This window comes from Agelaius phoeniceus, chromosome 1, assembly GCF_051311805.1.
Source record: "Agelaius phoeniceus isolate bAgePho1 chromosome 1, bAgePho1.hap1, whole genome shotgun sequence".
Classification (NCBI taxonomy): Eukaryota; Metazoa; Chordata; class Aves; order Passeriformes; family Icteridae; genus Agelaius; species Agelaius phoeniceus.
In genome coordinates, this window is record NC_135265.1 from 61,658,645 (window position 1) to 61,683,595 (window position 24,951).

Genomic DNA, 24,951 nt, shown 5'->3' on the forward strand with positions numbered 1-24,951 from the left:
TATTTCTCTTTCCTTTCTCCAAGAACAAATTATTGTTAATTGGTTAATTATTGTTAATTCCTACTCTCTCACTAGCATGGGAGGATGCTAGTTTCTCTGTTTACTTCTTTGTTATTAAGCAATGAAACACAACTTTGGAGGTCTGAGTACATGAAAATGTAAAGTGGCGGAAGATGTTCAGTCAAGAATCATAATCCTAAAAAATAACTTTTCTTGACCTTCCTATAGCTTGGAAGTGCCAGACAGAGTTAAATGTGCTCCAGTGCTGCTAGCAGCTGCTGCCTGCCCAAAATGAGGGACCCAGGGAAGCTGTGACAAGCAGGGATCACCAGGGATGCAAAGGAGGATCTTGGATGGGAGCAAGGCAGAAAAAGGTGTTGGGAGATTTCCATGGCAACAAGGTGTCTGACAATGGGTCATCTGAGACTCCAGCGCAGAAATAACTCCTCGAGCCTTCTGTAAATAAATAAGTGCCTGGAGCTTGATCCTTCACTGGTATAAGTTCAGACTTGTGTGGTTGCTTTTGATAGATGACTCATGCTGTGAACATATAGCTTGTGGAAAGAGAAAAAATTACTTACAGTTCCCTGGTGCTTTTTTGATGCTTTTAGAAAGTCTGTCTCTTTTTAATGGAGATTATTTTTTAAAAAATATAAACATAGGTTCCTGAAAATATGACAATTTGTAAAATAGCAGTTTGGTTTATGAGATCTGCTATGTCTGTTATGAAAATCTTCCATAACTTACAGTTCATAAGAGCAAAGGTAGAAGCATATCAAATCAAATGATTTTGATTCAAAAATTTTGTCCTCTGGAGAGCATTCCCAAAGTCAAATCATGTGTGATGCTTTAAAAACATCCTGGACTCCACTGCTTAGAATTAGAATGAATGTGTTTGAGCTAACTCCTGTGTTTTGAAATAAAGCTAGAAAAATGACTATAAAGTGGTGCTGACAGCCAAACCAAGCATAAAGCTATAAGTATCTGATAAAAAATAAAATGTCAGAGGGAAGATAGAAAGAAAAAAAAACCCTATGTAGTTCTCTTTTCTGTGCCAAGGCTCGACGTAGATTTTAACTAACTTGTGACACCATCTTTTCATGGCAAATGTTTCTGAAGGTTCCCAGTGTCATAAATAGTATCCATTAGCATCATCCCTTTGGTTTCCTTAGCAACTGAGACAATCAATTCAATGATAGTTTTATCTGCACAGAAAAGCACCAGCTACAAGAGTTATGGACAGAAGTACAAAATGCAGGTAGGCTGGAATCTATTTGTCTACAGACAAGCTTTATTTCTTTCTCTGCTTCTTTCTATTTTATGAATTGCAAGCCTTTAATCACAAATTAAGCACAAATCTCTTCAAACTGTGCTTTGCTTGTGCATCAGTGATAGCTGATGCTGACCCTAAGGGATTCTCAAATCCATTCAGCTCAGCTGCAAGAATCTTGATATTTTACCTTCACAGCCTGAAAACCTTCTTCATTTTCATATTTTGGATTGGGTGTGAATATATAACTTTTTTTTGAGTATCAATTAGAAAATTGCAACATTAAGGCCATGCTGGGTCTTGTTTCAGTGGGTAGAGGAAAGGGGCCTGGTTGCTGCTGCTGTTTTCTTCATTCCTTTCCAGTACACAGGGGTCACATGCTGTTTGTGTTTTCTGTCATTTAGATCCACTCTGAAGAAGAAATTCAGAAAGCAAAAGGCATAAATTGTTCTGCAGACTCCACTTGTGAAGGATGATATGGCTGGGAGAGGTTCTCCTTTAAAAATATATATTATATATATTTTTTATTTTCTAGAGTAGCTTCTTTAACATCCTGCTGAAGCTTCAGTCCAATTCTGTATGATTCTGTCTGCAGAAAGGCTTTCTTCTCATAATTTGCACTGCATTGTCAGTACCAAATATCAGTAGGGAGGGAAATAGTGCTATGATTGTGAGTTATTGGAAAAACTCTATACTATTTACAGAAAAAGTAAATTTTTTTCTCCTTCTTTAATTTTTCTTCATTTCTTCAGAGTCAGACAGCTGGATGTATTCTGAAGAAATACAGCATGTTAAATGAAAACATTACTGTGTCAACTGCTACTCCTGAAACACAGACAAAGGTGCTGTTTTGTTACTTTTGTTTATTTAGATACTTAATTATTAAAAACAAAGTTAATATCAAGCCTCTTGAAGTAGGTGCAGAAGGTCCCTTTGGTTCCTGTGGGGACTTCCCAAGCTAACCATGGAACATAAAAATTTATTAAACAATAAATTCTCTGCATGCCTTGCTTAATTCTGATGACTGCTTCTCCTAAACTCCAACAGTTTCTGTACCAGTTCTACCAATCCCTAAACCCACTGTCATGAGTAAGATTCCATGCAGGTTTCCAAGTTTACTGTTGGAAAAAATCAGGTGGACGAGTCAGGCTTGCTCACTGTCATGAGTACTGGGAATAGTGCTCACCCCCTGAAGTAATGGGACACAGTAGGATGACTCACTGGCTTTTTTGGGATTCTGCTTCCCCCCAGACACTTTGTGATTCAGTTCCTATAGTTGCCATGAAAGAGCTGTGACAAGTTCAGACTGATGGCCACAGAGAACCGTATTCCAACTTAATTGAGGCCATGAACTTTTTTAGAATGTAAGAATATCTTTATAGTTTCACTAATGTAGGGCTTGGAAGCTGCTCAGCAGTCTTCCAGCACCATTCCCTTTGTTCTAGTGGAACTTCAGTGTGGCACTTGTCTGTAAGGATTCCAGTGAGGATGTAAGCTCATTTGATCCGAGGTAGAGGAGGAAAAAGTCATGGCCTCTTGGGCATTTTAGAGTTGTTGCTCGATATCTCATGTGAGTGCTGACATTTGTCATCAGTTTTGGTTTGGCCATGGTGTAAGGTAGAAGTATTCAGTGTGCATGCAGATTTGTTTTCCCCCTCCCTGCATATAACCAGACCAATTTGCATCTAGCTGTCATGACCATATGTCCCTTTTGTGACTGTGTAAGCATTTTTCCCACACACACCTTTTTTTCTTCCTCTCCCCCTTTTTTTTTTTTTTTTTTTAAACCACCTTGATATTGTTGGCAGAACTCAGCACAACAGATCTGAGTTCACTCCCTCCTACTGGTCAGCACTGGGATGAGCAGCAGTCAGTTGCTCAGGGAATTGCATGTTATGGATTTGATGTTTGTATGTTCAATGAACATGTTAAATGTTATAAATTATCAAATCAGCAGCTAAATTTATAAAAAAAAATTTAACAAAGATTTATTAGATCGATAACAAAAAAATAGAATTTCGAAAGACCACCACAGCCAGGACAGCGTCAGCCCCGGGTGCAGGTGCTGGGTGAACCAAGATCCCACCGACAAAGTGCCAGCGTTTCCCCAGTGGTTTACCCCGTATGCTTCAAGCAGTTAGCTTATATATAGTTTATTCTGCCTGAGGCAGGGATGACCGAACGTTTCTTTGTGTCTCTTCACATGTAGAACTGGGTCCATACATGTGCAGGAGTAGACAAAGGTAGGTCCAGGTGTCCAGAGGGATGTCTGAGCACCTCGGCAGAGCCTGTATTCATATGTAGCAGAGTGACACCGGTGGTTCTTGAGTATGGTAGATGTAATCTTCCCAGGTGCAGGTCCCCAGTGAGTGATTTAGACATTCCAAGGAAACTAGCAATCATGGCCCAGGAAGGTTTATTTCATACGTTAACAGACTTGATATTATCTCAATGTTTTCTGGGAACTAATTGAATAAAAATGAGACTCTGCTCCCAGCCAGGGTGATCACAGATATACCTTAGATTCTACAATATTTTATACACATACATAGCATGAATTATCTCTACCATATTCTACATTAAGTGCAAACAGGTTAATAGTGTGGATTCTTGGCTGACAAATACAGGTATCCTCCTACTAATTATCATTCCCAGAATTAGATTTTTGGCTTTTGCAAAATCTCATTATTCATTTGCAGATCGGATACTTAAAACTGTTATACTTTACTCGATTCACAGTGTTTGGTGGGGGGTGTGGAGAGAGTGCAATTTCAACACTAACTGGGGTATGAACACAGATATGTGCGAACATTTGAAAATTTGGTCATGGACAAACTGCCAGGTACTTGAAAGACCCCAAATAATATTTAGCTGAGCCACTTTGTGAACAATCTCTCAAAATTCAGGGAAACTGCCAAAACCTAATACGTATTTTGAGATGAGATGTACTTATCTCCATGAGCTTTAACCAAAGCATGGTAGCCACCATTGACACTTTGGGTTTCTGCACTGTCCCTCTTCCATGATGACAGGCAAGTGCAGATTATAGACAGTTGATGCAACAAGATAATATTGATGAAAGCAGTCAATATGTTTTCACTGGACATACAGATACCGTAATGATGGTGCTGTTCAGTGGTTGCTCCTAACAAATTGTTAGGTATAACTTAAAACAGGTCTTGACCTTCAGTGCAATCTATATGCTCAGTTAATACTTTTTAATTGCTAATGCAAATAGAGGGTGAAAGTGTGAGCAGCACAGCAGCAAACAAGTCATTCTCTATTGACCAAGTGACATGGGACTGTGTGTGTATATATTTGTGAAAATAAAGGTAACAGAAAGAACTTACAACCAAATTAATTGAACTAATTTTTTTTCTTCATTCTTTTCAAGAAGTAGTTCATGAATCAACTATTGCAATACTCAAGACTTCTGATAATTAGGACAACCACATAACATGGGAGTTCTGCTGTGTTTAGATAGCTACTGACCTGGAAAAGAATTCAAAGGATCCAAGCAGAAATGAAGTTTAAAGGACCTTCAGGGCAGGAGAAAGAGGAGATTTTCCAGAAATGCTTGTGAAAACAGCCAGGATGATTTCAAATGTGATGGTCCCAAGTCAAAAGCACTTTCGGAAAATGGGAGAAAAAATTTCTGTTGGAGAATTGTTTGAACTCTTTGACTTTCATCATTAATGCTTGAAAATATCTTCTCTGTAGAAGCTTTGTACAATATTTTGTTGCCCTACATTATAAATATTTATTATATAAACAACTACATACCACATAAAATCAGGACATAAGCAATAAACCATTTTTCAGGTGGTTTTTCAAGAAAATAAAATGAAATAATATTATAACAGATAAATGTTACTAAGAATATGATAGGTGTGCAAGGGCTTCAAGAATTGAAAGTATACTTTCAAAGTGAAATCTTTACCCATCAAATTAATCTGCAAGCACAGTTACATTTGCTGTAACTAAAATGCTGCATGAAAGCATCCTATTTAGAAATACTGCATCAAGAGATTTCATTGGCATTTCAGAAACAGAGGAATTTTGTTATTAGGCTTCATGTCTTGTTCCACTCCACCAGCCTTTGTAAGCTACTTTGTATGACACTACTTGTGTCAAACACCTCAATATAGATTTGGTATTAAAGCAACATCAGCCTAAGTGCTTTCAGCAGTCATCCTTATCACGAGAGGATCTGTTAACTATCCCGTGAAATGGGCTTGTTGGAAGCTAACAGCCTGGAATAGGGAATGAATTACTTGCCTGCCATCAGCCCTCCTTTGACAGTGTACTCAGATTGAGTTCTAGTCTGGCAAAGCGTGATAGAAATATACAGCTTGCTGATGTAAAAGTGTTCACAGCCACTCTTCTCTGCAAACAGCTCTGGTGGGGAACAGCAGAGCAATGATCCTGCAAACAGCTCTTTTCTTGTAAGGCATCTCCCATGTTCATCTAGAAAACATTTTTACTAAAAAAGTTTAAAAAGTGCAGTGAATTTAAAAATAACAAGAAACAATCCCCCTTTGACTCCAAAAATGGGAGTCATTGCATTCCTACTGTTAAGAGCCTGAAACATATTCTGCTGCCAGGTGAATGAGCTGTGCCCAGGTACCAGCAGACATATCTTGTACCTGTGCTCTCCAGGAGTGGCTGTCTGGCAGTGAGACAGTAATTTGCTGGGATGTGTCTGCTTATAGCTTTCATGGCTTCCATTCTATTCATCCTGAGTCTGAGTAAAGATTTCCATATACCACCCTGATGTGCTTGGGGAAGGATCAACTTTTCTTCTCCACTGCCTCCCTCCTCCCTGTGGAACATAGTATCTGGCACTTTTACAAGCACAGAGAAAACAGAGCCAGGACAGTCCCTTGTTTCAACTTGCTGTCAAAATGAGTTTTAAAATACCCTGTCAATTAATCTCACTGAAATGACTAGTGAAGGTTCTGCTAACTCTATCCTTGCAGCTCTGTGGTTAATTCATTTCTGATTTGGACATGGAGTAGAAGTGGCAGCATAGATTGCCCTCCTATCACTGCAACAGAAAAGTTAAAACTGGATGATGCCCTGTATACTGCAAGCTAGGTAGCCTTCTGCTAAAGAGAAAGAGAATACTTTAAATTAGTGTTTTGTTCCTTGAAATCTGCATACCATATTAATAGGATGATTTCATTGCTATCTATACACCACCAGCCTGGTCTGGAGTTGATTACTCATTTGACTGGCTATTTGACTGGCAGGAAGTGAGCAGGGAGTCTTTACTTATATAATATTGGTAAAAAAGATGAAATTGGCGAAGCGTTGAGGCTGCTAATCCAATACTTAGTCATTGCAAGAATCATCTGTTTTGGTTCCAGAGACCCTGGTTTCCTATGATACTGCTGAATTTAGCATTCAGCTTAATTCCATTTTCATTCACCTTCAGCCCCCAGTGAAATATTGCCCACCTACAGGTTAATTTGACAGCATGAAACAGCAAAATGATCCCTTTTCAGAGTAAGTATTTTAATTTTAGATTGCTAATAACCATAGCACAGTCATGATGTGGTGATGTGGAAGTGCCTGTGGTCTCAGCAAGCCACAGAAGCCATCAGTGTTTTATGAGTTTATCAGAGTGCTAACCTTTCCATAGGAATTTCCTGCTCCCTTCTTAGAATGGGATTTCAAAGAAGACAGGTACTTATATTCAGAAACAGCCTGAGAATGAAATGTTCTTTCTTGGGCTATATCAGGGTTCATTCATGCTTGTGAACATCAGGGACTTGGTTTGCAGAGTAACTTGAATGAAATGAGGCTTTTTCCCACAGAGCTTCCTAACAGTCCTTTCTGAAATAAATGGAGTGGCTGATGGCTCTCAGAGCTGCAGATGGTGAGATACAGTGTGTTTTAGCTAATGCAGTGATGGGGTTTGCCTTTTTTTTCTACCACTAATTATCATCACACTGAAGTATTTTGTCAAGAAATACTTAACAAGTTTCACAAACATTGTTTAATCTCCCCACCTTTCTAAAGAAGCTTGTATTTGTTGTGGCTGTAAAGAGTGGCAATTGAACTGGCTGATGTGCATAGATGGTTTTGGCGAACAGAAGAAACATTTTTTTATTGACCATTCTTCTTTAGCTTTCTCCACAGCAGAATCTAAGATGTGTCTACATGGAAACTTTCTCTGAAGGTAATATGCACTTTCAGAAGAAAGAACTGCTAGCCACCTCTCAGCAATTGCCTTTTTTAGGGTTTAATTAATTATCTAACCTCAAGTCAATATCAGAGCATTTTTCAAGAGTATTAAATCTTACATTTCAAGCAGTTGCATAAGTGCACCCTTGGAAAAACAACATCTGTTGCCCTTTGTTTTGTTGCCTGTACATCTGTGGCACCCAAGAGGCAAAGGTGTCTCCTGAGGGCTATCTGACAATGCACTGTCACAGGCATGCACAAATATGATACCCTCACTGTGCATTTCCTCATGGCATTACACACAACACTAGAGCCTGAAGAATGAAGACACTTCTAATAAAATAAAGTCAGATTGTCTTTTTTTTGGTCAGAGATGTGGGAGATGGTGTGTACACTTCTGTTAACTTTTAGTATATTCTTGATATAGAGCTTTATATTATTTATGTAAAACCTAGCAAACTCAGTTCCTAAAGGCTCTGTTTCCACTGCACCATGAATTTGAGTTATAGTTGGCTTCCATATAGTTGCTGCATGTATTACATCTGTCTGTGCATTTGACAGCAGGTTTGTAGCCAGGAAATCAAAACAAGACAAAATACGACCTGGTAGGTTGTATAGGAAGTGCCTCAGTGTATGGGAGGGCCAAACCATATCCTGTTGGACAATATTGTATTTCAAAGTGAATCTCTTTCCCCACCTGGAATTTCAGGTTAAGAGGACTGATCTCTTTTGTGAAGTGCTAATTAATATCTACTAATGAAAGAAATAGGATAACACATAGGCTGCTATAAAACTTAGGAGTGAAATTGTGCCTCACATTAGAAGTGTTTCTGTTGCCTTACTTGCCTAAGTATATCAGTTCTGCTGAGGCATAAGCATCTTTCAAGGAATAGATATGATAGATTAGTTGCAAAATTGGATGTCACTGTTCCAAACTTTTTTTCCATTATCCAAGCACCTAGTAAACAACTAAAATGTGTTCTTGAACAAATGAGTTCTTGGAAATTTTCATGTTGCAGTCAGTGGATTTGTACTTTATTTCAGAAAGGAACAGCAAATTGCATCTCCTGAGGCTGAAAAAAAAGCAGAAAAAACCCTTTTTAATTGTTTGGTTGGGGTTGGGTTTCAGTCTTTTTTCATGGTGTAAAAAATGCCTCTAAATATTGTTTAGGAAATTTTTACTTTGTGTCAGAATAAACAGAATCTTGATCTCCTATATATTTGTGGGGATTTTGTTTTTATTTATTTTTGTGTTTCCTGTCTGTAGCTGAGGGCTTTTCAGTTTGTTTATTTCATTTTTTAAAGCATACAAGAATTGGAGTAAATGATATTTCAATGCACAGAAATAGGAATTTTAAATACTAGGTTGTCATAAACAAATAATATGAAAGAGGAGTCCTCATGTTTCCATCAGAAATCTTGACTGACCTAAGCCCTTATTTCTTTACAGATGTTGGAAATTAAGTTATAATTAAGCACTCATATTGTTATGCCTGTGAATTGTATCTGATGAAATAATTTACAGGTGAACAGTGTTTTAGTAAAAATAGCTACAGAGAACTGTAGTTAGAGTAGCTGAGAGTTAAGAATTTTTTTCTACTAGAGCTGTTAGGGACAAAAAGAAATCAGATTAAACATGCTTGTAATAAGACTTTCATCAGTGCTTTTATAAAGCTACAGCAAACAATGCAAGTGTGACACAAAATCACAGCCATTTCAGGTTGCTTATGCAGGAGCTCTGAGCAAATGCAAACCTGAAATGCCCATGGATGCTTAAGAAACCAACACAAATGGACCTGAAAGTGTTGCTTCCATGTAACATTTAAATACATTAAACTTAAATTAAGTTTTCTTGCAAATGAAAACATTCAAGTAGATTTTTTAATTGCTCAGATAGGGTCTGGGGTATGAAGACCCTATTCAAAAGATTCTTTTTCAAAGGAAGACCAGAACCTGGGAGAAGAGGGTGACCCTGCTTATGGGAAGGGAGCAAAATGGAAATCTACCATGGATATGTATCAGGGCTTATTAGAGGTTAATTAATGTTAAAGTAGATGGATGACTTGTTTTTCTTTTGTAGGTTAAAGATGCACAAATACTGACTTAGGTCTTATTGCAATGTTAGGGTTTGGGGTAGCATTGCTGCTCTGTTTTTCTGTATCAAGTATTATTGTCTTCACCAATTTCCAAGGAAAGATTTGATCTACAAGTGATATTTGGAGGATATGTAAATTCTGATATCCTTAATGACATTTGTTTAGCTCTGTTCAGTCTTTCTGCATTCCACCAGCCTCTATTTCAATGTAGTATTTTAATATATAATGGGTAACCCCCCCTACCTCTGCCTCATCTAACCACAGTCTGAACCAAACTTTAATCACTCAATGCCTGATAAAATTTGACAGTATGTTGGAAAGTTTTTCTTTGAGTTTTCTTGTTATTACTTAGTAAAGTGTTCAATTCTCTTTGCTGCTAAGCACTGGTAATAGTAGAAGACTTGAAGTTAAGAAACGACACCAATTATTTTTGGAGGATTCTGGGTCCATTATATATAGAGGATATAAGATTGTTAGTTTCATTATAGCATAATATCTTTTCCCATCAGAAGCTCTGGAAAATAGGATAGTTCTGGCAGTGCACATCTTGCACTGAGAAACTGTCAGGATAGAGAAAAGAATTGTTTTGAAAATGGTACCTAATTTTAAAAAATGTAATATTTTTCCCCAAGGCACATGTAATGGTATCTCCAGGATCCAGATTTTTTCCTTAACCATTTGATTTCCCTGTTCTTTCTCTACTTTGATGTTTTTTGCAAGTGTAGTTTTAGACAAAGTTCTCAGTCATAAACAAGTCACTGTTTTTATTGTAGTTTTGCTATTTAGGTTTCCAAAAGTGCTTAATTTTTTTGTAAGATCCCAACTACTCTCCCTGTTTCAGAGGGCTTGCATGCTAGATTTTTTACTTTGTGGGAGTTTTTTGTTTGGTTGGGTTTTGTTTTTTTGTTTTTTTTTTTTTTTTTTTGTGGTTTTGGTTTTTTGCTTGGTTTTTAGGGTTTTTTTTGAGTTTTTTGAGAGGCTGGAGAAGGGGGAGGAATTTCATTAAGCTCTCTCTTCAGATGAATCAGGGAAAAAGAGACAATCTTGTAATGTTGCCCATTAGAATGGGATCTGGATGTTCTAACTCATTTTGAAGCATTAATTAGCGGTAATTTGATGAGGATTAGTTGCCATAAACAGACTTTAGGATTTTCTTATTTATATTTTCTTTGGGTGGTATCTTTTCAAACATTATAGCCAGACCTGACTTCTATTGAGTATACCCAGTTGTCCCAAACATTTGGCTCCATCCTAATCTATGACCAACATTATACTAACAAAAGCATAATTAATTTTGGTTTCTATCTCTTTGGGATAAGGGATAAAATATTCTCATGGCCATTTAGTAAATGGCAGCACAAAGATAGTAACATAAATGTAGTAGCAGCAGCATAAACATAGTGATAACTGTGGTGTATGGGAGACCCTGAATGGGTAGAGGATACATCTGAAGAGGTATATCTTGGCTTAAATCAGGTGTCTACATGTTTAGTTCACAATGACCAGACTCTTGGTGTACTTTCTGGATTTTGGATGTCTTATTGGATAGCATTCGTTAATCCTTTTTATTCAGGTGTGAAATGTTAGTGGTTTTCTTTTTTGGTGTGTATTGTTTTCTGGGGTTTTTTTGTTGTTGTTTTTGTTTTGGTTTGTTGTTGGTTTTTTTTTCTTTTTGGTGTGTGGTTGTTTTCCCTTTTTTTTTTCCTTAGGAGAATTTTTTCCGTGGCACATAATTCTTCAAAGATTCTGCCTATTCCAGCACAGAGGGTAAAAATATTGTGGGCTGGGGTGCTACTCTTAATAAGTATTTTTAGGCTTCTGGCATGGAAACAGTTAATTATTCAAAACCAGAATTTCACTGAAGAAATTCAGATAGAATATTTTATTTACTAACCCAGATTTCCATAGCTCTAACTTTTTGGAGTTAAAGTAAGAAACTGGGAAAAAACGAGAAGCCAGGGTTTGAGATCATTGTGAAGTAATGATAGTGCAAGATCATCCTTGGTACCTTATTTTTATTGCACTGGGAACAATCTGTTCAGTTATCAGCATCAGGATGTCTCTGATCTGTCATGAAAGTAAAATTGGTACTGCTGATAGGACACCTCTGTGCTTCAGAGTTAGAGACATGCACAGCTTAGTGCTGAGCATCCACTGGTCTGCTCTTGTGACCTGAGCTAGAAATTCTGCCCCTTGCTCTGCTGGGTCCTATAGAACAACTTGCTCCCAGAGTACCCCCAAAGACAGGGCTTTGTGGTGCAGCAAAATTAATCCAGCATCTAAATGCAATTAAAAAAAAAAAACAAACCAAAAACCAAACCAAACAACAAACCCAAAACATGGTTTCTTGTGGTTCTGTTGTTCTTGTGGGGTTTTTTTTTGGGTTTTTTTTTTTTTTTTTAAATACCAAACAGGCTGCAGTAAGCCTGCTAAACCAGACAAAACTTAGATTTGTATGCATGAGCAGTATCTGCCATTTAGCTTCCAGCCTGTAGAAAGGAGATAATGAGAATCTGTGGCCAAGGGGGAGGATGGGAGAGCAAGGCCCCTTTTCATGGCTTAATCCTACTAGACTGTCAGGTAGAGGTAAAAAAAAAAAATGCAGCTTATCTTCTTATCTTGGTGCTTTCTCCATCCTCTGTCTCTTAGCAGCTCTGACACATTGTGCTCCAAGAAGGTCACAAATTCAGGAACTGGCCTTTGAGCAGGGCTTTGTTGTTTGGGTTTTTTTATTATTATTTTTATTATTTTGGCAATGCCAATTTTATCCTCATACGATTCTTGCATGATTTAGGGGTGTGTGTATCAGAACAGTATGATAAAGTACAGGCTGTGGGACTACATGATAGTTGTCTTCCTGGTAGCAAACTTTGTCAGGGAGAGTTACAATACACATGTGGATAGGTCGTGGTTTAGGAATGGTATTGCTTAATTTAGTGTTCCCACTGAAACCATTCCAAATTACACAAATTACCAACTGCTCATACCCCACTTCCTCTCCCTCCTCTCTCTGGAAAGGAGGATTGGAGGCACAAAAGGTAAAAATCATGAGTTGCTGTAAGAACAATTTACTGGAAGCAGCACTGAGATAAGAAAACAAACAGGGACAGCGACAATATTAGTGACCAAAGTGTACAAAATGCAAATGCTCACCACAATGCCATGCAGAACCTGACAATTCCTGACTGCTTCTATGTACCCTCACCTGTGTTCCCAGAAAATGATGTGAGGTGGTGTTGAAAACCACTGGTTCTTAGCCACGCACCCTCCTGGCTACTGAAAAACCTAATGGTCCTGGCTGGAACCAGGACAGGATATTATTTTTCTGCAAATAGGTACATAAACTTGCCTAATCTACTAGGTTGTCTGAAATTGCCATATCTAGTGTCACCAGGGTTACACTAGAAAAGGTTGGCTGGTAGACTTCTTTTTCCAGAATCATAGAATATTCTGAGTTGGAAGGGACCCGTAAGGATCAACAAGTCCAATTCTTACATGAGTGGCCCATATGGAGATCAAACCTGTGATCCTGGTGCTATTAGCCCTACTGTGCTGATATCAGGGTTGGCTTTCTCCTTTGCAGCCCAAACCATTATGTGATTCTATCATTCTCCAACACAACTTGGAGTCAGAAAAATCTGGGCTTCTCATTGCTCTTAACAAGAGCCTTAATGTCTTAAAAAATCTGATTTCCACTATTCCCTGGTGGTGATAGCTTAGAAAGCTTTCTCAGAAATGCTCTGTAGTGGGATTGCTGAGCAGTGATTCCCACAGCTCAGCAATGACCACCCTCTCGCTTTAGGGAGATGGAAAAACTGGCTTAGTTTCTTTTATGGTTCAACCAGTAAAAACCTCTTGGTGTGTGCGATATGGGGGTAAAGTCCCCAAACAAATGTGAATACAGAGCTATGGAATTTATGCTCACAATCAGAGAAGGGAACTCTGTTTGCTACAGTGCCAATATCTGTAACTGTTCTGTATCCCTGAGAGTATCCCAGGAGCAATGCTATTGACTTTATGGTCCTATCTGGGAGCTGGCCTTTCTTTTTGGAATAGCTGCTTGTTTCCCTCACCTTCATGAGAGCTATAGGTGTGCAGAGAAAGTTGTGACTAGAACTGTGAAAACTAGAGAAAAAAAAGGGGCAGATGTCTGAAGAGGGGGGTAAAAAGCTCAACCCCCCTTGCCAACTTCTCTGATTTTCCTTAAATTGTTTGTTTTTCTGATTGTCTTCAGTCAGAATGGAAAAAAGGCTCCAGCTTCAGGAAGAACTGGGGATTTCTAGGCATTTTATACCAGCTGAGCTCATGATGCTGTTTTAATAGCCTGTTGGAGATGACTCAGCCAGCTCAGACTGTGTAAAATCATCAATTATTTATTTCTAATTTTCGTGCATTGCTGGTCTGTGGAGATCATTAATGTCTGGATAAAAAATTACTGGAGAGAAGTAGTGCCCTGTTCTCTTGCAACATCACTAAAATTTTCAAGTAAAGGCTGTAAACAAGGATGCTCATCTAGAGCAATTGCAATCTGAGCATTTAAGGGACTATTCCTAATTTAGTATTCTGTGTTCTTTCTCTCTGCTTACCTAGCCAAAGAGCAGTGCTTGCTGTCGCAGTTGAAAAGACCTAAATTCATCCACATGTAAATTTTTGTGCTGAGTATTACGGTGGCTTGGTTTCCTTTATAATTCTTCCCTGCTGTTGCACAAAATCATGTTGCTCAGATATGACTCACTGGATATCTGTTCACATGTCATTCTGCTATTAGAACTTAATTGGGATAAAATGGGGCATTCTCTCTTCTGTCCTCTGGTCCAGGCAGTGTTGTGATTTGCAGTTTTTAAGAGATGATTTTTTTTCCCTATTTTGGTAGAGATTTTGCAGTTGCAGCTGTGATGTGTTTGAGTAGGGGTTTGTAAAAATATTACACTTTTATTTAGCTAACTGATGCAGTTGCAGAAGCCAGTACTCTGTTTTCTGGGTGCAGTGAGTCCTTCTACAGCATCCACAAAATCCACAATGTAGATGTTAGTAGCTGCAGAGTTTTCTTTCGCTGAGAAAATTCATTCAAGCCTAGATCCTCTAAAAGGAAATCCGTATATGCAGAAAGTATATGTAACACCTGTCCTTGTGTTCTTACCTGCAGCTCTTTTTTTGTGTACTTTTGCTTTTAACAGAGTATCTCATGCATAAATGCAGGTAGAAATTTGATTTTACTTTAATTAAATGGGAAGCAATCTACTTAGTGATACCCAGTCTGTGCCAGATCTTGGCATTACAGCTAGGTCTTCAGAAACATTGCCTGCAGTCCTTCACAGAACTGTTTTAACATTAGTTCTTGCACTCCTACCAAAGATTTTAGTTTGTCTATAACATTCATATTGTAGCAGGAAAAAATACAACACTACTCAAAAATTATGCTCATGGTTTCAGGATGGTACAGAATCTAAAGCTATGCTTCAGTAATATCACCATGTGGAACAAAAGGAAAATTCATTTAAAAAATCCTAAATTGGGGATCTGGCTTATTTTTGACTATATCCAAGATGAGTAGTAGATAACTCAGCCATCAGGACGTATTTTATTAATTTGGACATTGAATTCAGGGCCAAATTCAGTTCCCATTATGTAGCATTAAAATGATACTTTGCATATGCTGCTTGTGGATGTTTGTAAAAAAGAAGCTGTCTAGAGGATTTTATAGTACCCTGAGATTGAGAGATGTCTAAATAGGGGTATGTGACTGATGGATTTGAAATGTGAAGGTATCTGAGCTGTAAACTGGTAATGCTAATGAGTGGTTTCTCATGTACTCTTAGCTTGCTCCTAAAAGGAGAAGGCTTTGTGTTCTCCAGCAACTTTATAGCTTTAGTCAGGCTTTTCCAGGGATGCATCTTAGTATTGTCCAGGGTTGGTGAATGTTATAAGGGATTTCAACCTTACCTTTGAGTTTTGACATTGGGAGTTTGACTCTCCAAATTTAATCTTGGATAAATTGTAAGGCTTTTTCACAGAGAATAAATCTCACTGTTCACCTTCCCCTTTCCCTCCCTGCTTAACTTACACTACTGAACCTAAAAGCAATTCATATTTGGCACAAGCTGAAAGACAGTGATAAAGAAATGATGATCCTAAAATGAATGGAGGGACCTGTGAAGGTTAGAACAACAATGTTAGAGAAGAGATATTTACTTTCTGTGTGTTTGCTTTTTTCCCAAGCCTCCACGGTGAAAAAAGCTCATCAAAATGTGCATAATCAAGCACTTCCAATGAATCATCAAATGCCATGAAACGTCATAGTAAAAAATTATTCTTGGGCCACTTGCTGAAAGTGCTATGCCTATTGATTTCCATGGGTAGGAATGAGGCAGGACAGAAACATGATGTGGAGCTGCAGAAAATGGGATCCCTCCTTGTGTGACTTCTGCTTCCCCTCACTTACATCTTCCAAGGCATTACTGTCTAACATGAAGAAGGTGGTGTTGTCATAACTCATTCTTTACCTCTGCATCACTGACCCTCCAGGAAGGTAGAGAAAGATCCCAGAACCGATCTTAAACTGATTTGTAGGGAGAAGTTGAGTATTAATACTTTTACACTGATGCAAGATTGATGATGTTTCACGTCATGGCCCAGATGCATAGGTTGTTGCTAATAATTCACAAAAGGTTCACTTATTAGCAAAGCAAAATATTTCTTCAGTGACTTTCAGAAAACTCCATGTCATTACTTGCCATAATGGTCCAACTCTCATATTTAAAATCAAATTAATTTCAGCAGAATGTACCATGTATGTGATTTCAAGGTCTCTCCATTTAAGTCACATTTTACTTGATTATAAATAAGACTTACCCTATTGCGCAGTTCATTTTTGCTTTTCTCTGATTAGAAAAACAAAACCTCAACCCTAAATGTAACCTAGCCAGAAGGTTACATTTACAGGATTAGGAACATCAAGGAAAAATATAGAGGGGACAAACTATGATGATGGTTTGTTGGTCCAGCATGTGCAAAATTGATTTTCATGTGGCTTTGCCGCTGGAATTTCTTGTCTTGTTCTCTTTGTCCTTTTGTGCTTAAACTGCTCCTCCACTCTGTACAGTGAGTGGCACATGTGCCATGATCTCCAATATTGTCAAGCTTTTTGTAGTGATGTGTATTTAAAGAATGCAGTTTTCCATAAGTGCTGTAGTGTGGCAAAGAAACAGGGCTGTGAAGGGAGAGTGGAAACCATGAGAGTGGAAAGCAGCAGAGTGACATTTTTCATTTTCATCATCTTTGACAGCTGCTTCATAGTGAGAGCAAATAAGAGTACCAATGGTGGTATTTCTAGCTAATCCAAGTGTGGCAACTGCTTTGGGGGAAATTCTGCATCACAGTTGTTCCTCTGCAAGTTTTCTTGCCTCAGACAATCAACAAACAAGTGATACAGAAGGAGGTACCTTGTACCTTTCTAAATCTGACACCCTTACGAATGTAAAGCAACACCTGTGTGTTCAAAGAAACCATACACATCCCTCAAATCTTTCTGAAATCCAGGCTGTGTGCATAAATGCCTGAGTAAAATGGCTTTGTTTTCAGTGTCCAAACCTCCCTGTACCTGTACCCTCTCTGATCACCAGTGCTTGACCCTGCTGCCTGAGGCAGATGCTGGCAGAGGAGCTGACTGGGCAGCCTGGAGCCTGCTGGAGAGCAGCTGCATTTTATCTTCTCTGTGTTGCCTCTTGCTTCAGCTGCTGCAGCATTTCAAAAGGCCAGGCTTAATGAGCTGTAAGGGGGGGGGTGATATTCAGACAAATCTTGGTAATATGCTTTGATTAATTCAAGAGCTGAAGGTAGCTGAAAAACCTTTTTGTTTTTTTTTAGATCCAGGGTATTACTGTATTGCCTTACATTGCCTTTAATAGCACAGTGTATGTAAACACCTCTTAGTAGTGCACAAAGAAAAAATTATTAACAAGAATTACATCTTTTCAATTGAAATATGTATTAGGCTTTCATGTAAAATCTGGTTTTCCATTATAATCAGTTTGGGAATTGGGTGCTTTCCTGAGGTTTACAAGCTCAAAGGGAATTCAATTGTGCCAAGTATTTTTTTCCATGTAATGTTAAAAAGTACATTAACCACCCTCACCTGTTCCAGTAGAAAATAAACTGTTACCTTTCATTTTCTCTTTCCTGTTCCATCCTCCATTATAATTTCCTGCTTATTTTTTTGAAGTGGTGAGGTACACTTTTCCCCCCTCTCAGTAGGCCAAATCCATAGAGAAATGGGAAAAAATGAGCCTACCTTTCTCTGTGACATTATACTCTTTTATTTTACTCTGGGATGACTTCTTTTCAAACTTGGTCAGACACAGAAGTGCTCTTACTCCTCTTGTAATGTGTGAGTAGACTCAAATATTTCTGGATCTATGTGTCCAAGTCTTGTTTATGGGGCCAATGTTTTTAGTGATTTTTTTGTTTAGGGATGGCTGGGTGTCTGTCCATTTCTCTTGGGTGGTGGGCAGTACCCTTCTACCTGCAGTAGTAATAATATAGCAGAAGATGCCTCCTGCAATCTGAAAGTCACCACAGTGGCTTTCATTTATTTTTGTCTTGCTCAGTCTTTTCCCCTTCATTTCTGTTGGGTTTTTTTGGTTTAACCTATTTGTCTTTTTGGTGCTGCTTCAGTCAGTAGCTTCTTATAGTCTGAGTGAGCCTTCCATTTTTGTTCTTTGAAATACCTAATATTATGTAGATTAAAAAGAAAGAAATCTGCAACGAACTATTTTAAGGTACTTATAAGCTGTGGAGCCATGTGATGTCAGCTTGCACATGCTGGCCAATTGGCAAGCTGATGATTTTTGTCTCTGAGCAGTCATTGCCTTCTAAGCATTTATTGCCAATATAAATGCTGACCCTTGCTGCTCTCATTCTGCATGGCCATGTATAATTCTTCTTTTGCTTTGAGACCTCTGCTAGAGAGAGGCAGGGATATGTGACCATAGAAATTGCGTTTAAGCTCAGATTATGTTATTTCTGAAAAAGCTTGATGCTTTAGTGGAATTAAATGTAGCCAATTATGAGACAGAGTGGTCTGAATTTTTTCTGGATTTTTTTCGGAAGTTCACTCATGCCCTGAATAATATGGGCATTTCTACATTTTTCCCCGCTACTGAATGCAGTTTTATGTATTCTTATTAGGATTAAATAGTTATATAACTTAACTGAAATCTTCTAATTCTTGACTTCATTGATATATTTTGATATATTACCATTTTTATAGATAAATTGCACAACTTTTCACCTTGAGAAAATCAGAGATACATGATTGTTGTATTTCAGCAAGCTTATTCTTCAAGCTTGCTTGAATCCTGTAATGCCATTTTTTGGTACTGTATCATGTCTGTTTTCTATCAACATTTAGAAAGCCATATTTTTTCTCCTTTATTTGTTTGTGGAGCATGTGTTTTTTTTTTGTGTGGAACTCTCTACTCTGAAGAGAATTTGTGTAGAAAATGTGTTTCTAGCCAATTGCAAGGCTAGGCACAAGATGTTGCATTCGCCTTCAGTCAGTAGCTTAATGTGTGTCCTGGCAATGTCTCAATCTGTCTATATCCAAATAACACAAAAAATCTTTAATGTGTATTTATATTCAGCCCTGTGGGAGGAGAGTTTTAAAGCAGGTATTTTGGTTAACAAAAAAGTCTGTGTTATCTGGGTTCTGTGGAAGGATGATTTGACTTTTAAACTCCAAAAAAAAAATTAGTACACCAGAAAAAGTGGGTCCAAAATCTACACCTCTGGGATTGAATCCCAGCAAATAATGCTGAATTAATGTATTTGAGTCTGCAAACTGACTCAGGGAGTCCACTCTCCAGCTGGGAGCAATGCTATATGGAAAAATATAAGCCTACCTTCAAACTGCTCTAAAAACCTGAAGATGAAGGTACCATGAGAGTTTAGTTGAGCTACATTGGCTGTTTTCAGAGCTCATAATATCTCAAGGGTAGAATTGTTGAACAGACTATCCATGACAGAGATTGTGTCAACATGCAGCTAAAAAAACAGGAGGTGGTGAGAGGGACGGATGCATCCCTCAGTTCTGGTGTTCTCCTTAGATTTGCAGTTACCTTTACTGTAGGGATGACCTTTGCTTCATAATAAAGTAGCATGCCAGAATTAAATGCCATGTGGATTTTTTTTTTTGAACTGTAACAGTCCAAAGCTACTGTCTTTGGGTGGAATGCTTTCAGGTACAGTGACAGACTGTATATCCTGGTTTGCATAGTTAAAAGAAAACAGCCAATTTCATGGTGGCTGCCTGTCAAGTTTCTTATCCATATTTAGTTAAATATCAGAAATTACAACTTCCTCTAACAAGTATTTCGGAGCATTAATTAACTCAATTTATGGTTTTCAAGTAAATATTTACAGATAAATTGTGGTATGGTTTTATGTCATGCCACTGGAGGGTAATGTGGTTGTCTGGTTTCTGTACTAGTGCCATCTGGTGACTAAAAGTTACTATGGAGCCTTCCCTCCTGCAGCTGGAGGGGTACAGGAGGGGTTTGGCCAAGGATTGAATTTGATAATCAGGAGAAACTCCTCAAGAGGGTGCCTTGGATCTTTGCATGGGGTTTATTGTCCACTTCTGGTAAAAGCAGTGCTGAGAATGACACTTAGGCTGTGATTTCATTTTAATGCTTGAATGATTATCTGAACTACTGAACTACTGCAGCTCATAATTTGTTAGAACTGAATAAACTGGCTTCAAGGTAATTTGGGCTGAAGCAGAAATACAGTTTTGGAATCAGTGGTCATCACCTTGAATTTCAGCCTTTTGCTGTCAGGCACAAGGTTTAAAGAATGGACTTGCTACACATTTGTAGTGTGTTTTTGCCATAGGAGACAACTCTCCAAGCCCTTTCAGACTCCTTCCTTCACTCATCAGTTATTAATGTACTGTCCTTTTAGTCAATAGCACATAGATATGTTTTTCTCACTAGCTCTTTGCTAAAGTCATTTTAGGGTTTCGAAGAAAAACCAGATTTTGAAGAAAAGTTCTTTCCAGAATGTGGTCCAGGAATGATTTGAAATAATTTTAAAACAGGAGGCAAACAACATCTCCAGTTTCCCATCCTCTATACTAAAATGCTGTCTTATATATTTTTTCCCCCTTAAGTACTTGTTGCAGAAAATAGTGTTCTGTCATCACGTTGCAGTGATGGCTTGGCTTATGGCACTTCAGGATGCCCAGTAATTGAACCTGTGATTCCTCAGTGTTGTTCTTCCTGTCTTTTCCTGCGTTTTCCTGCATAAAGGCCAGGGGAGAAGAGAAAAAGGTACCTGGTGAATTACCAGTCTAGCAGGAAATAAAGAACATTACATAGTGAGAGGGAAAACAGTAACTTCTTCCTTCATTTCTGGAGGTGGAGTTTCATGCCACACCCTTTGTCACAATGCTCAACAAACAGCTCTGGTGGTCAGTTCTCACACTCTTGAAACCCAGAATGTCCCCTTCAAAGGTGCTAAGAGAAGTAATCTTGGGACTAATTTTACCTGTTTTGGGTCTTGTAGAGAGCTTTTTGGATAATTAGCTAGCTGAGAAAGGCCATTTCGATGTGATACCGATGGATAAGGATAGGGGAAACAAGCTGGGGATTATGTAACCGGTGTCCAATCACTGACAAAGGTCATAGTGACCTTCACTGAAATGGGAAAACGGGGGAGAAAATTGCTTGCCAGAAAATGTAGATATCCTAGGTAGAGAAGCTAGAAGAATGCAAACATAGAAACAAAATAATCATTAGAGCATAGAAGTAGGTGTGGTTGATCTAAGTGTGCTTTAACCAATAATGAGCTCAGCTTTTGCAATATGTATAAGCTTCATTAACACCAATATAAATATGTGTGAGGTTTCAATAAACTTTGGTATTTGCCATTCACGCATATTGTGTGAGGCATTTCTTCCGCCATTCACGACAGGGTCTGAGGTTGAAACTGTGTGCAAAAAGCCAAACCAGCTTGTCCTCACAGGATAACTGAAACCCTGCAGGCTTTGCTGGACAAATAAGAGACTGGGGTTTATTCCAACTGCTTTGTTAATCTCTTCTTATTGTCTTCAGGGAAAATAACTGATTTTGACAGCTCCAGGAAAATAAAATATATATGTGGAAGATATATATATATATATATATATACACACACACACAGATATGAATGTATGTGATAAAATGCTGATAAGAGGTATCTGCTCTTTAGTGTGAAACTTAACAATATCTAGCAAGAAGTGACATCTCTCTCCATTAAAATTTTGAGAATAGCAATTTCTTCCTAAAAGAATACTTGTGAGTTTATAGGAGTGTGTTGTGCAAGTCCATACATGACTCTGTGCGTGTATGGACACACATGGACTCCTAGAGAAGGTGCAGAGTTTCTCACAAGAAAGCCTGGCCTCAGCTGTCAAGTGTGGATGCTCAATGCTTTTTGTAAACTGCTTCTTCAAGTCACTCAAGCTGAAGAGTCTTGGTCTCCAAGTACTCACAATCCCTGTGCATCTGTGGAAATTCATGGCCACGTATCCGTAGGGTCTGTGCCAGAAGAGAAATTTTGAAAACCATACATAGAATGGTTTGAGTATGAGTAGTTATGTGTTGGTTCAGCAATATGGAACCAAAATGGAGCCTGGAAAAGGTGTTGACTGAAGAAGAGTCTCCCTTATGTGCTGAGTTCAAAATTAGAAATGTTCATTTCCAAATCTAGGTTGACTGTAGCCTGGGATAATGCTATGACTGCACTAGGTTTCTTGACTTTTAAAATCATTTTATGCTACAATTCAAAAGATGTTTCTATTAGTTTTGTATAGTGTTTTTAATAAATTTTAACAAATGAATGAGAATGCCACTTATCCAAGAGTAACAGACTACATTTCTTAGTTACAAAAGTTCTCTTCAGAAATATGTCATCTTCCATAAACAGGGCTTACTGGATTTAATCAAAAAGCATGCCTTAAAGAATGTATTCAAGTGTGCTGGTTAAGGCATTACAGTAGAACTTTCTATTGCACACTCCATATCTCAGCTTAGTCGGATCTTAATTTGTTTGTCCTTCTGGCTTTTTTCGATTGAAGAGAGATAGAACCATCAGGGGTTGAATTTTGGGAGTTATTAACTGTTGTGTTAGCTATACACAGCATTTGTTTTTCAAATGTACCTCAGTTCATCTTCACAGAGGCAAAGAAGATGTAAAAGTGGGAGAAAGGCTGTTGTTCCTACAGAGGCAGCCGCCCCTGAAGCACCATTAATCATACCAACTATCTCCCAGTGGTGGCAAAAGCCACCAGAGCCAGCAAAAGCTGGCTTCAGCTCTCCATGCCAGTCTTCATGGGCAAAAACAGTTCCAGGGCTTGTTCTTCAGACAATGGCCCAGGGAGAAGAGTAATCTGCTTCCAGGGTAGAGGAATTATTGTGGAGGCAAGCCTGTGCGGATGCATGGTCCTTAAGATTAAGTCAGCTATAGCTAAATAAGGTTAACAAAGGGAACAAAAATGCATGTATAGCCTTACTGGTATGCCTGAGACCTCCTTCATACTCCCACACCCTGAGCTTTTAAACCGTGGAGACTCCAAATTCACAAGATTATTTAAATGCAAGTCATTAGGCAGAGGCTGGGCTGTCTGAATTTGGGGCTTTTGTGCATCTGCATCTGTTCCCTTCAAAAAATATAGGAATTTCTTGGCTGATGACCAGAGTTGAAGGCAACGGATAGCACCAAGTACCTATGACATTATTGATTCAGCTGTGAGATTCACCTGCAAGTTTTTGGACAGGGGTCAGTGGAAATGCTACTGAAGTCCAGAGCTGCTCTCTTTCTTAGCCTTTGCATCTGGACCATGGTGTTCTTGAGGGTAAGTAACTACCTGCTTATACAAATAACAAATCTCCAAGATGGTGTGTGAAAATGTTCATGAGCAACACTTCCTCGTGTCTTTTGGAAAAGGAGTGGGCAAAATCTTCAACTTGCTTTAATCCAGACTGTTTGAACCCTACTAATGGAGAACAAACAAACAAACAATTTTTTTAAAAGGCAGCCTCCTCAGCATGGTTAACTTTTTAAAGTGTCTTTGTCAGGCTGACAAATACTTGTGACTACCATAAGTATGAGTGCAAAGGAGTGACTCATTAGACCCCAACATCTTTTGGGTCAGATGAGTTGTATTTTCAAAGCATTTTCTTAGAGCTGCCTTTTTTTATACAGGCCTAAGACTTGAAAACTCAGACATTGAATCAGAGGATAGTTTGGGTTGGAAGGGTCCTTAAAGATCATCTAGAAAAGTTTTATGCATTTGTTTATTTCTAGTTTAGTGCTTGATGACATCTTCATTCAGACAGGCTTGAACTTTACTTGTGTGTTGTACGTGTGAATGGAGCTGCTGAAAATGACAGTCAGGAGCAAGACTATGAACTTTTGAACTATGAACATGCTGCAACTATGAACTTTTCTTAGCTGGCAGATCTAACAAGGGGGGAAATTCTTTACTCAGAGTTTTCCCAGCAGTTTGTAACTTATTTTCCATGGCCCTTATATGAAGTAGGGACTTAGATGTTGAAAGCCTTGCGTGAATATTTCACTTGAATGGGCTATATCCCTCATGCTTCCAAAAGTTCTTTGGGAGGAGACGAAGGTGCTTGGCTATGCAATCATACAGTTGTAGACTCAAGATCCGTATTTTAACCCAGCAAACTGGGAGGTAGGATGTAATTTCAAACCATAGGTGAGTAGGATGCTGCCTACTGGAATGACCATTCTCTGACACTCATCTTACATATAAAAACCAATTTTCCTCCTGCACAAATGAAGACCGTGCCTTTTACACAGGGCTTCCTTTTGCTGTGGATCACCTATTGGATCAAGATGACCCCCGTGGCAGGGAGAAATTATGAGGAGGACTCCATCTTATCAGAAGGCTAATTAATTACTTTATTATACTATATTATTCTATACTATATTACACTACATCTAAACTGAATCTGCCAAGCACTCAACTACACTCCCCTGCACAGGATCTTGTGATTGTGTGCTGACAGTCCCAACACACACACATGGATTCAATTGGTCAGTGAATCAAAACACTCACACCAGAATCCAATTACCAATTCTCTTCAGGTAAACAATCTTCCACAATGCATTCCACTGGTGAACAAACACAGATGCAGCAAATGAGATAAGAATTGTTTTTCCTTTCTCTGAAGTTCAGAAAATATGAATCGCAGAAATTTCTTGGGAAGTTGTGCCTTGCTTTTCTCTGTGAAGAGAAATGTGACAACAATCACCTTGTTCCCATCTGCAACTGCCTAAAAATAAATAAAGTGCAGAACTCTTTACATCAAAAATGAGTTGCTTGTGAAATGA

General features: G+C 38.4%; 1 protein-coding gene across 15 annotated transcripts in view; it reads left to right on the top strand.

The window, feature by feature from the left end:
- The first annotated feature begins 1,119 nt into the window (after positions 1–1,119).
- LOC129129144 (uncharacterized) overlaps positions 1,120–24,951 on the top strand; it is a 134,330-nt gene continuing 110,498 nt past the window's right edge. For 7 of the 15 annotated variants that reach the window (XR_013182768.1, XM_077180090.1, XM_077180145.1 and 4 more), the window contains exons 1-2: positions 1,120–1,258; positions 2,023–2,112. Coding sequence is in view for 2 of the 15 variants with exons in the window: in XM_077180162.1 (XP_077036277.1) it covers positions 1,193–1,258; positions 2,023–2,112; positions 7,403–7,454 (208 nt within the window). In the remaining 13 variants the exon portion in view is untranslated. Of the gene's footprint in view, positions 1,259–2,022; positions 2,113–7,402; positions 7,455–23,266; positions 23,447–24,951 lie in introns of all 15 variants that reach the window. The other 8 variants (XM_077180086.1, XM_077180096.1, XM_077180162.1 and 5 more) reach the window with 6 other exon arrangements.